Source organism: Melospiza melodia, chromosome 9, assembly GCF_035770615.1.
Source record: "Melospiza melodia melodia isolate bMelMel2 chromosome 9, bMelMel2.pri, whole genome shotgun sequence".
Classification (NCBI taxonomy): Eukaryota; Metazoa; Chordata; class Aves; order Passeriformes; family Passerellidae; genus Melospiza; species Melospiza melodia.
In genome coordinates, this window is record NC_086202.1 from 22,984,868 (window position 1) to 22,998,555 (window position 13,688).

At 36.3% G+C, this 13,688-nt stretch overlaps 1 protein-coding gene across 5 annotated transcripts in view; it reads right to left on the bottom strand.

Annotated features, from left to right (window-relative positions):
• Positions 1-4,244: 4,244 nt before the first annotated feature.
• Positions 4,245-13,688, bottom strand: part of DLG5 (discs large MAGUK scaffold protein 5) — a 97,075-nt gene continuing 87,631 nt past the window's right edge. For all 5 annotated transcript variants that reach the window (XM_063163873.1, XM_063163871.1, XM_063163872.1 and 2 more), the window contains 8 exons: positions 13,221-13,369; positions 12,785-12,955; positions 12,265-12,461; positions 11,436-11,579; positions 11,121-11,248; positions 10,252-10,361; positions 8,404-8,513; positions 4,245-6,091 (listed from right to left, as the gene is read on the bottom strand). In XM_063163873.1, coding sequence (XP_063019943.1) covers positions 5,988-6,091; positions 8,404-8,513; positions 10,252-10,361; positions 11,121-11,248; positions 11,436-11,579; positions 12,265-12,461; positions 12,785-12,955; positions 13,221-13,369 — 1,113 coding nt within the window. In that variant the 3' untranslated portion in view covers positions 4,245-5,987. The remainder of the gene's footprint in view (positions 6,092-8,403; positions 8,514-10,251; positions 10,362-11,120; positions 11,249-11,435; positions 11,580-12,264; positions 12,462-12,784; positions 12,956-13,220; positions 13,370-13,688) is intronic.

The following is a 13,688-nucleotide window of genomic DNA, read 5'->3' on the forward strand; positions in this document are numbered from 1 at the left end:
CTCATCCCACACTGTCAGGGAACAGCTCTGATCACTGTGCAGGACAGTAGAGTAGTGTCAACATCAGACGAACTCAAGTGAACTCATGGCAGTTCAAGACTTGCAGCTCTGAGGGAAATTGCCATGTAAAGACCAGGAGGAGGGGAGGATGTCCAATTGATTTTTACAACTTCACTTGAATTATTTTGCAGCTGTAAAACAGTCACTCTAGCAAGAAATATGTGGTGCCACCCTGACAAATGAGTTCTAAATAATTGAACTGAAAATCAGTCAGAGCAGGTTTCAACAGATCACATTATAATTGCAGCTATTAACAACACATTTTTTAATATAGCACAAGTTAGGGTATAAGTATGAGAATTCATCTGAATGCTAGAAATATATTCTCAGCCAGAAGCTCTTCCAAGGCCATACAGTTCAGCCAACCCCAGATAAAAGTGATACACATTTGCCACCACGGGACCAACCCTGGCAGTTGCTGAGGACATGCAGTTTTCATCACCTTTCTAGAATTCAGCTCCATGTGTTTGGTTTCTTCAGCAATTGCACTTACTCATCTTTGCATCACAAACCTACTTGTTACTATAATGATACGAGCAATTGCTGACACTCTTAAATCCTATTTTCACGGCAGAGGACAATTTTCTCTCTCTTACCTTAGGTTCTTTTGGCTGACTTTGCTGGAATTATCCTCTCAAAATGTTATAACTAACAGTTATTTTCATCACAAAACTATGAAACTTACAATCACATTTAAACTCTTTGCACGTATTTAGATAAAAAATCCAAAGCAGCATTTTCAGCCTTTTATTTCTTATACCAGCCAAAAAGACAAGCTTGAAACCTAATACCTTAAGTTTATCCCAGTGGGCTACAAATATCATCTCAACCTGGTTAAAAAAATCTGATGATTGAGCTAAAATGTACAGAACTCAAATGTAAGCATTTGTGGACCAAACAGATTTGTCAAATGAAGGAATAAAGATAATTTTAAATTGATTGCTGTTATTGCTAACAAGATAAGATTAATATGCAGCAAAATGAGGTACAAAAGTTGAAAAAAAAAAAGGGTCACTTACTCTGAAGATCAAAGTCATCATCTTCAGAAAGCTGATCATTCCCTGCCTTCAGAGGAAGGGTATAGGGAATATTACATAAGGAATGTCATGAACATTTGCACTGAAAAAAACTTTAAATTAAAAAAGCTATTGCAAATGTATGTGTCATTTTATCAAGAGATAGATTTTTTTCAAGATGTTGAAAGAATTTAACATTTTTACAGACCTGTTTCTAATTCTGGAGAAATATGAAGTATGTTTGTGAATTAAGAGTAAACTGCTGTCTTTCATTTTATATTAAATTTTCACAGGTCTTCAGGAAGACAGGAAGAACATGAAGTCATAAAAAAGCCAAACTGGACACTTTGGACATGGGGTTTGGTGGGAAAGAAGTTGTTTTGTTTTGTACATTGGGTTTGGCCGGGCTGGGGGGGCATTGTTGTTTCAGGCTCGGGTAGTTTCTTTTTCTTAACTAACAGCAGCAGCGCTGTTGGACACTTTAAAGTGTGAGCCAGTGAAGGAAAAGGGTCATAAATGAAGATACTGCATCTTTGAAAGCTTCCTCAGCCCTAGGTGCTATTTTCTTCAATATGGTAGACACAGAAAATATGTCAGTGAACACACACATTCAGTATATGATGTACTGTTAATAAAACATATCAATGACAGATAATTCACCATAATATGAAATAACTAGGCTATATAGTACTAAGATTTTATTATTTGATTCTTGAAACAGTTATTATATCTCTTCCACTTTCCCTCCTACATTTTTAGAACAAAGACTCATATTTTAAAAACCTGTGTGTACATCTGTTAAAAAAATCACCTAGAAATTCACACTTCACACAGGAGGATAAAACCTCTTCATCTTTAACAGGTACATTTTGTAGAGGAAAATTAATTAAAATTGCTTAATTAAATGAGATCTAAGGAAATCTGAAAAAACTTTAATATACCTCTTCTCACTGTTTTTCAAGTGAGTTAAATAATAAGATTAAATAAATATTTAAAAAAAATTAAATCATCCAAAACATCTTCCACACTGGAAGTATACAAGATAACGGCAGAACTGAAAATGTTTTCAATTTCTTTAGTGACAGTCTGCTTCCACAGTTAACCACAGTTTATCCACAGTTTGCTCAAGAAAAGGATCCATGTAGACAGACAACTGATGAAGTTGTCTAAATATAAAGCTCCAGTCCTCACCTAAAATTATAGACACTGTAAAAGACAACTACTCTTACAAAAACTTGTAATGAATTGTTTGTGAAAACAGAGCTGACCAATCCCAGATTAAGCTGGTACTTTCACACTTAAGTAATAGGATCCCCTGTTCACCTGGTTTTTGGATTCATGCTCACATCGTCTGTGTTGTGTTAGCAAAAGCGTATCTTTGTATTCAAAGAGAAATTATAAACTGAACAGCTAAAAAGTTTACTACCAGATGTTACAAAAAATGTACTTAAAAATGTACTTTTTCAGCCATTTTCTAAGCAAAACAACACACAAGTTTACATTGGAAAAAAACCCAATCGAATGAGTTAGAAACTCTCACACTCACGGGCAGAGCAACCTAAGAAAATTTACAAGAGGCCAAGCACCCTTTTTCTGCTGTTCAGCTTCTGCTGCAGTTCTGGAGCCTTCACTAGCTGTTGCACAAGACCAAAGTCTGCTCTATTGGGTATCTGTACTTCTCATAGTATTCTCTTTAGCTTCCAAGCCAGTGCATATTGCTCTAGTGTCAGTCTACTTTAACAGAAACTGTCCATGTGAAGTGCAGGCACAGAATTGTAGAAATTACATGGAGCCTTGAACCTAAGTCTAGAAAAGATTACAAGATGGTATTTTAACCACCAATACATCCACCAGAGACAGACCTAGGAGAGCTGTTCAAGACTGCTTAAGGCAATGTTTGCATTCACAACAAAGGATTAGGATATGGCCTCCAAATTCATCAGGCACTGAAAAAGAACCCTTGTCTGAGGCAGAGAGGTTGGCAGCTGTCACAGGGTAATTTTGGATCAGGCAAACACTTGCCCTGCAGTTCAGGTCAATGTGAACAGAATGTAGAGATTTGAAAGGAAGTAGATGTTTGTCAACAACAAATGATATTTTTGGGCTGCAGTATCTTCAGCCATTTTATGTCAGTTTAGCTGTGGAAAAATAAAGTTCAAAGATTTTTATTTCTAGTTAATTCTACCTGCAGCCACAAATGCCCAACTGTGGCTTGTAAGAATAAGGGTGAAATTTTCAGACTTTTTGTTTCTAATGTTACTATTTTGCAACTCCTTTAAAAATATCCACATAACTACATTCTTTATTTAAACACTCTTTCCAGAACAAGGGCTAAATCTATGTCTGGCATGTTATAAAAGAAAACGGTATATCAGGAAACTCCTGATCTGAGCTAAAGGCATCTCCTCCTAGTGTTCACTCATGACTTCACTTCTACTTGGTTGTGATCAGAAGATATGCAATGTATGGCTGTCACCTACCTGCCAGAACCTGCCTGTTCTCATTTTCTTCATCCCCTATTAGATGCTGTTACTGTGGTGTGGCTTTTTCAAGAGCAGGTAAGGTGCAAGTCCTTATGACTAAAGGCTATTACTAGTTATGCAGATTACAAGACTTGTCCATCCACAAACTGGGTTCATGCTGAAGCTGACTATCTGGCACCTGAGAATAAAGAAACTGATAAAGCAGAAAAGTTAGTACATAATTATCTTCCCTAGGCTTTTGGATAACTCGGTGAACAAAAGAGACTGGACTGTCACAAGTGTAAAAACTGAGAGCATTCTACGATGTGCCTTTGAGCAAATATTCTCACTTTTCCCCAGTGACACTCCCCTGAAAATATCAGTGATAGACTCATTCTTCAGTTAAAGCCTCCATCGAAATCAGCTGCATTTCCATTTGAAATCCTTAACACCAATGGGGCAGAACATAAATGTTGGTTTGTGTTAACATTTTTTAACTTCTCGTGTCCTACAGTCTGTGAACATCTCTGGTATTTATACATCCCAGGATAGGCAACAGCAGAAAACGAACTTGTGCTTCTCAAGGTGGGTATTTGAAACTATCAGGTGGGTATACCAATTTTAGTCAGAAATTCAAACCTCATATGAGGACTCAACTAAACAGAGTTAAGAAGAGCATGAGCTCTATGCACCCATTATACACAAGTGAAGTTACAGAAATTGACCTTTATTTATCAATCAGTTTCTTTAACTTTTTTTTTGATACAAAGTGACATTTTCATTTAGTACAGAAAAATCCATGTCAGAACAGTACCTGTCTGTTTCAGTTGTACCACTGGAGTCTACTATGATCTCGAACTTTTAAAAACAAACAAAAAATTGGGATAAACAAAAAACAACTTCTGTCCCTCACCATGAGAAGTACTTCAACTACTAATTAACCCATTCAATTTAATATTTTTTAATTTATATATACAGTATTATAATAGTATGGTATAATACTATATATATTTTAGATGTTTTTATAGTTCAGAATACTGCATATAGTGTATAACCACATAAATACTATAAAAAGTATTTTGAACTATAAAATACCAACTGTAAAACAGAATTTAAATTTAGGACCAGATCTTTCTTGAAGAACTGTGCAAGAAGAATCCCTTTTTTTAATTATAAAAGCTGCAAACAAAAGCAAAATTACAGCCTGTAGTGTAAAATTAGAAACCCTACATAATGAAATGTTAGAAACAGTGACTGAGAAGCGAGTCTACTCAAATAATATTTTAAAAACAATTAAAATACAGTACCCAGGAAACATGGCACAAGAGACAGAAGAAACAGGTACAAAACCTGTGTTAGGAACACAGAGCCCGAAGTGCAAAAAACCAAAAAGGGAACCGATATAATAGAGTTTGGTACAACAGGTAAATAAGTATTGCAACCAAAACTAAACCATCACTTATTTTTTGACAGTGAAAACACTAACAATTTAGTACCTTTCTAAAGGCTTTTAACCAAAGCCCTAAAACTGGGTCTGCTCTTAAATAAAAACAGTCTATGTGAATGCTACACACTGAAGTACAAAGCTTAAGAATTACCCTGCAAAATTGCACCAACATAAGCTTTCCATATTTACAGTATCTAAAAGTGACAGAACACAGCATGCTAGGCCTAGTTTATAACTCTACCCCACCTGTACTTAATCCAGGCCCAACAACCAAAAATTATTACTTGTCAACACATGTTAAACTTGGATTGCTTAGATACATTATGATGTTTAAATATTAGCTTCATGCATAAAACAAGAAACGATATCTTTGACAGACAAGCATTGACAGGATACAAACAGTGGTCTGCCCTGTGCAGGGGTCTACTTCCTTTTGAGCTTACTCCCAAGACGTACCGATTCAATCCCACATTATTACCTGGTTGTCAAGTCAACAATGTGCTTAGAAATGGTCAAAATTGTAACTAAGAGTCACATTGCGCATAAACCATCCGCTCATTCTAAGAAATTTCACTCCATTTTGGAGAGTTACCTCATTAAGTGAAAGGACACAGAGTTAAAAAAAGAACAAAACAAAACAAAAAGACATTCAAGTAAACAGCAAGAACCAAATACTTAGAAAAGGTTTTTGTAAACGTGTCATTCTACAGGGTTTTGCAGCATTGTTAAATTCATTACTCATGGACAAGTACATACAGGTCACCACCCTCGTGACGACCTGTCAAGTGTACACGTACGATGTGAGAGACAAGCTTGGTGAAGTGATGATCTACCCTTCCCACATGCCTCGTCAGGTCCTCGTGTGTTCAGTGTTATCATTCCCCTTCACAAAACAGAAATCACTTATGGATATCTTTATAAAGACAGAAATGAACTGAGTCCGTTGGGTAGAAAGTTAGTTGGTTATTTACATCTGGAAAGTAGTTTCACAGCAAAATAAATCTACAGTGGGCCAGCTGGGATCCACAGGACCTTGTTTTGTTCTTGGTCGACAGTTGTCATAATCTGAGTGCAAATGCTTGAAAGGGCTCCTCCCTGGACAATGCCTGCAGAAAAGGAAACCCCACATACAAATGAGATGAGAGCAAACAGTTATGAGTAATTACCAAGAACAGTCTTCTGCATTTATATCCGAAGTGTTTATCAACAGATCAGAATTAAGCAAGTCAACTCAGTATCTGACAGATGCATGTCTCTATTTAAAAAAAAATAAACAGAGCAAAGAGGTCAAGCATTCAATGCACAGTTTCTTCTGCTAGCTCCTAAAACAATCCAGGGAAGTCAAGGAACTGATGGCTATAATCAGCTAAGACAACTGTTTTGTAAGTAGCCTCCATGTACTATTTTCAGAGGCATCAGGTGGCAAAGTTTAAGTCTAAAGATGGTCAGAACCTGCTATAATAAACCTCTGTTCAACATGTGGTGCTAAGAGTTTTATATTTACGGGGTAATATACATAGAGACTATAGCTGTAGCAACTAGACACTATTTACAAATATTAGAAGTAAATTATGAGCAGCTCACAGATCGCTGAGCTAAATAAAACAGCAGTGGTTGCTACTCCAATTCTTATCATCAACCAGATTCAAGGAACAAAACGCCAACAGCAAGCAACTCCCTGAAAATCAATTCACAAGATAAATGAAAACCTTTTATTCTATCCTTGCTAAACAAAAAGTAAAATGCCACCACTGACATATGAGAGGACAACATACTGTCCTCAATACTTAAAAACAGAGGAACTTTTTGACTTAAGAAATATGTCAGCCAGCAAAGCCTCTAGCTACAGCTAACACTAATGCTGAAAAATTATGGAAAGTCTTACACAGCTTAAGGCATAATTTTTCTTTTTGAGAAGAGAAAATAGGATGTCACACAAATATATAATGTCTGGCTCTGCAATATATACTACAGTTAATCATGTCAGGTGACTTCGGATACAGAACACAGTAACTGAAAAGGTCTATGAAAAATGACAAATGGCAAAAGAAGTGATTCAGATTACACACTGTATTCACAACTTGGTAGAGGAAACAAAGCCAACTTGAAAGTCATTAGTCAAAAACTGAACTCCATGAAGCAGTTAAAGAGTACGACCTATAGCCCTATGACTAACCTAATAGATAAACCATGCCTATATCTATCTAGATACTATCTACAGGCTTACTTCATGTACAGTATTATAACTTCAACAAACTTCAATGTCAGTGCAATTTGAACACCAACTCTCTCTGACTACCAGCATCTGGAAGTGTTGATGACAGCTGGAGCCCACAGCACAGAGGCACCAACAGAAGACACACATAAGACTCTCTCAGACTAAGATGCCACAAATGCCTAAACAAGAAGCAGAAGATAACATGTGGTGATGTAATTTGGCCATGTTCATGTCATGTTCTCTGTAGGTTTAGTATGCACCATGTAAAAAACATTTGTATGGCTATTATATAACATTTGTTGAGAACATGGCTTCTCTCAGGATCCACTGAGAGAGCTCTAAACTAAACACACCCTTTTGTCTCTCCACTTTGGCAGTTATGCCTCAAAATATTTTTGTAAGAATCCCATTGTTCAGGAGATGAAAAGTTAGGTTTTGGCTAATAGGGTGTTTGTTCTTCTTTTTAAATTTTGTTGCCACGAACATCAAGATACATTCAAAAGAGTGGGGATAAAATTCTAGGTATGTGGAACCACAGGGAAATATACGCTGACATGAACAGAGAATCTCCAAACACTGTTTGGTTTTTTTTTTCTCCAGTAAAAATACTACAATCCAAGACTGATTTCATAATTTTATGAAGTTAAAAAGGCTTCTAAAGTTGAATTTAATTATTACAAATTCCAATGCATGCTCAAGAAGCCTTGGACAATTTTTTTTCCATTGTTGAAACATTTAAAGTATGTCTCACAAATCAAAATCACACAATTACAGAAGGGAGGTTGAGTTTGGAAAGGACCTTTAGAAATCATAATTTGTTAGTTTAAACTACCAGGAGTTTCTGTTGTTTTGATTGATTTTTACAATTTAGAAAACTCTTCTACTCCTGACATGGTATAACACTGACAACACTAAGTGAAATCATCAAATCCTGACCATACTTTCTATACTACTGGCTAGTAATGAAACCTTTTCAGAATCTCTTTAGATCATAAGATTCTAATATTCAGAACAAAGGAGACTTCTATCTTGACATTTCCTCTTCCGTTAAAATAAAATAAGAGAACAAGAGTTAGTCAAAAGGGAAGGCAGAATGAAAAAACCAAGCTGCTCACTGAAAGGACATTGATCTCTTGAATTAAAATGCAAATGGATTAAATTACCACTGTGTTCCTACTGAAACTTTTATTAAATACTAACCTGTAAAGTACTTGCTATACTCCTGTTCTATTTTTTGAGCTGTCTCAAATTGTTCTTTGGAATGCTTTTGTGTAACTTTGTCCCTCAGGAAGATTGGGTCTTTTTGCTCTCTGAAAAAATAAACAAACAAAAGAGAAAAAAAAAAAAAAAAAGAAACACCTTGTATGAGAGTAATTTTTTTTATGGACTTGAAAAGACTGCCTCTAGTTGGGCAAACAGGAAAGGCTAATTCACATGCAAGCAGACTCCTAGGCCCCGAGTGCCATCTACTGTGTCTCAGCAGCATCAACAGTCATCAGGATCATTTCAGTGCTAACAAATTTATTTGCTCTCAGACCAAGATGGTATTTCTTTTAAGTTTCAGAGACTGGGAGGCAGTGGATGAAGAAAGAATATAAGTTTTCCCATTTCATATGAATTGGATCATCATCTCATACACATGCCAGTACTCCTTACACAAAGCTGGGCACAAGCATCACTCTAAGGGCTTGTGAAGTATCAAGCACCAAGTAAACTTAGTATTTTCATGTTATCATACCTATGACACATTTTTGAGATGCCTCTTTTCTATTATACAAGCTCTTGAAAATAAAAGATGAAAAAACAGAGAAATACAAATGCCAAAATAATTATTTAAAAACATAATTACTAAACTAACCTATCATTGCTGTGGTGCATTTCAGAGAATGCCAACTTGTGCTATATCAAAAAGGGTGTTTGAACAAACTTTTGGTGCACACAACAGGCAGACAAAATGTGCAACTTATACCGATGACTGCCAGAAATCCTTGCTTGACTAGTTTGACCATTGTCCCTTTCCAAAAAGAGGAAACAGCAGTAATGGTCACAATTTCATTTCCAAAGGTGGTCAAGCCACGACAGTTCCATTTATCACAATCCTATAGTGGTAATGAAATACACCTCATTGCTCTATGTCCTGTTTCTACATTAAAGTAGTGATACTTATCTTCTTTATGAAATAGATAGTAGTCAAATTTACCTACAGATTAAGAATATAAGAAGTCTTCAACTTTAGATACAAAGACAGCACAAGTATAAGATTTTTTTAGCAAAATGTTCCTCAATATTCATGTTGGGAGATGATTTCCCTTCTTGCCAAATCAATCTATCAAAATGTGTGAAGGCTTTTTCAAGCATCAGGGGAGAGACTGGCATTTGCACGTCCTGTGCTTTGTTCCTGGCTATATTCAAACAGGAATTTCACAATTACTGAAAGAACACAGCCTGAGAAGACCACAGTATTTGCACTATGTGGCAAAAGGGGACTTCCCTTGCTTTGTTTACTGGAGAATGAAGGTGGGAAAGCTGAAGCTATGAATCAATTGGCACTGCACCCATACTCTTGGCCCTTCTAAGAAGATGAAGAAAAGCTCTTTCTCATGGTCAACATGTCAATGGACCTCACCCACATCACTCTTGCAATGTACCACAAAGGTTAGCAGGAAAGATCCTCCTAGAGGAAATTCAGTTTGGTCTCTATTTCTTTGATAGATTCACTAAATTGTCATGCAACCCAAATGAAGTTAAGACCCTATACCTCATAGTGGGTTTTATAAGGACTATTTTCCCATTTTACAGAATCTCAGAATGTTCTGAGTTGGGAGGGACCCAGAAGGATCACTGAGCCCAGCTCTTCAGTGAGTGGCCCATACAGGGATAGAACCCACATCCTTGGTGTTATTAGCACCAGGCTCTGACAAGTGAGCCAATCTCCCGGGATGTCCTAAGAGATTTAAAATGGCTAGGATGAAATAAACAATAAAGGTAAACTTAGACTTATTTTAAGGTAGAATAAACATTCCTGAACTATACCCCTCACAGACTTACTTGATTTGTTTAGCATTTTTGTAGCGAATAAATATTACAATAGGGTAGATATGAACACTGTGGAGTCGTTCGATGGCATGAGGAGCGATGTCAAGCAGACAATGACAATCCTAAGATCAAATGCAAATGCAAAACACTCATTCAGTTAAAAAGCACAAGCACACATGCAAATCCCCCATTTCTTCCCCCACTTAAATCATAACCCAACAATTTTGCCATACATATAGCATTTTGGGACTACTGAGCAAATTGTACCCGAAGGATTTATAACAAAAGATAATAGATGAAAAATTGCAAGAAATAGCATTCATAGTACCAAAAGCATGCATTGATGGAAAAAAACATACTTGAAGAACTTATAGCATGAAAACTTAGATTGAAATATATGCATTACACTTTTTCAAAGTTTAAATATTCCTATTAATTTTCTCTTTCAGAAATCATGAGCAAACACAAGTGTTAATAGGACTTTCATGTGGTTTGATTGAAAACTGTAAGCAGTGAACAGACTTCAGGTAAACATCTGTCTCCAGGATTATGACGATGTTTATATTCTATAAGACTGCATTAAATGGAATAGTTTAAAAAATTAAATCATCTTTTTTGGAGGTGATAGAGCATGGAATTTAAGAACATTATTTCTAACTTTATTTAGTAATACTGTAAAAGAATAAGAACACTTCTAGTTTCTATAAAGGTGAGCTCATTTTAAATAGTCACATGCAAAAGTAAGCTTTGTTTTATTTTATTTAGTAACCTGCAGAACAGTTCCCTGAATATCTTAAAGGATGACACTGCTAACATAATTTCCACCCCCCAACATAAGTATGTAAATTGTACAAAGAACTACAGCATTAAAATTGACTCACCTTTTCTGTTATCTCTCTTATTGAAGCTACAGTTGTCACATCGAAATGTCCACTCCTCCGTTTGTAATCGATGAACAGACAATCCTTCACACCCCGCTCTATGGCTTGCTGGGAAGCTTTCATAACCTCTGTTGCACACAAGAGAGCCCCTTTCATTACTGTTCCTTAGGCACAGAACAAGGCTGAGACGACAATGTCTGCAAATCCAGATTCTTGGGGCGTTATCCGTCTTTGTGTTGACATTTTGTTGATTTATACAGATGTTACTACTGTGTATTCTAAGCATGGGTAAAATAGCTGTATTGGCATACTTACCAAGGGGACACCTGCAAAATTTTCCAGGGGATTCTTTGACCAGCATGTCTTTCACAGCATCAAGTAAAGGTCCTAGAATGAGGACAGGCCTAGGGGACGTACAGTCCACTTTCTGGACACGCTGATAAGCCAAACTTGCAGAATCTACACACACAGAAGATATTTATTTGTAAAAGCATACATTTCCAGGCATTCCTCAAACAAGCAGAAGCATCATTATAGGAATTATGAGAAGACTTCCTCCGCAAGGGATGGCAAAATACAAAATATGGTCATTATGGAAGTTTTTCCACTTGACAGCTGAAACTAGAGATTTTTCTAACTGAACCTGTTGTTGAATTAAAAAAAAATTGAAACCCTCATCTTCCCCAATCATCCCTAAAAGTGTAAACAATACACAATATTTGATATATCTGGCTTGATTTGTTGAGCTCTTACAAGGCAGTAAGCATTATAACTAATGTGATTTTTCTAAAGGAGTGAAGAAATAAAAGAGAAGATTTTGAGTGGTGCACAGGATTTCTGTCTAGATTAAGCAACCTGGACTGAAATTCAATAGTTGAAAGGAAGATCAAAACCATGCATCAAAAAGAATCTCTATCTCCAAATGAAATAATAATGCTAATAGGTTCAGGGAGAAATTAGGAAAATATTTTGAAACACACTGGCCTGTAATTTAATACAAAAAAATTTCTTATTAGAGATAATGATCACCATTTGTATTCAGAGCAATTAGAAAGTAACAGTATTTGTTGCGCTGTGCTACACCTTCTTAAAAATGGAAGAGAAGTAAAGGCAAAACCCTCCCAAGTATAAGAAAGGTACTTGCCATCCAAGAAAGGAATCGAGTCTGTACTGATTGTATCCAGAGCCAATAAATCTTTTCCATCTTTGGAACCACTTCGCTTATGTTTATGCCTTCTTCTGAAGAATGACCTCCTTGCTGCTGCTGACAATGTCTTAGATGAACTGTTTTCATCTTTAGCCTCAGACATGCTGTGTCTCCTGTAGAATTCCTGATCCATCCTAGAATAAAACACACAAAATGGCTGGTATTTAAAGTTATATTTTTAATACTTTTGACAGTATCACAGCTGGTGATGCTGTGCCTGATGTGCCCCAGGACATTGTCATTTCTAGTTTACTATTTAGCAGCATTAAAACCAACTTGATACAGCAATATATATAATTCAATGTATATTAAAGAATGCCATCCTTAAAATGGCATATCTAAGTATTACAATCTTCCAGAAAGAACAGAAGCAAGCAAGTCTTTTATGCATCTCACTAGTCAGACTTGTAAAAACAAGTACTTTTTAAAGATGAATCCTGTAACTGAGGTCACTTACATATATTTACTGGGAATCTGTCCTCTTTCCAGCTTCTGAGCATTCTCATCTAGCTGCCAAGCCATCCAACAACCAAAATTTCCTTGTGGTAGAGTGTCATCCACATACAAAATGTCATCTTTCTTAAAGCTTAAATCCTGCTCCATCTCTGCCACACGGTCATAAAGTGCTCTGGAAAGGAATACAAACAGGCTCTGCAACTGGTCTCTATCAACTCAAGGGAAAAACACCCCTTTTCTGAAAGAAGTTAACAGATTAGTGGGATTCTCTACATCTCAGGAATACATGAGTGAAAAGTGAGAGAGAGACTTGCTATACTAGACTGTGTACTTGCTGTGAGGGAATAGCTGGATAAATCAGTAAATTTCAAATTTAAAAAAACATGGCAGTGTTTCCTAACAGCCTTATGTTGTCATTACCAGTCATGCTCAAATACCTGATGTAGAATCCATCTCCAGGAAGGTCTTTTATCTTATTAAACTCTTCTATCCTATATTGAGCCTTTATTTTGATATTTTCTCCAGGCTTCAACATTTCAAGATAAGCTTCCTCAGCTGTTTTATTTCGCATGTCAATGGACCCGTACTGCAAAACACAAAAATAAACCTTTAGATGTGAAATTGTATTCAACAAGCCATAGAAGTAGATGAGCTTGTAAAACATGCACAATTGGTTTTTCTCACTTGCAGTTTCTATATTTGTCTTGTCACTTAAAACTCAACTACCATTTGCACCTTCAGATGTCTAGCAAGAGACTGAGGCATTATAGTGGAAAACAAAAAACTCAAGTGCAAACAGCAGACAGGTACTGTGAGAGAGCACTTCCTGAGAAAGTTTTCCAAGTGTAAGCTGAGAATCATAAAATTCACACTGAAAAAAAAATTATTTTAGGGGTAGAAAGTGG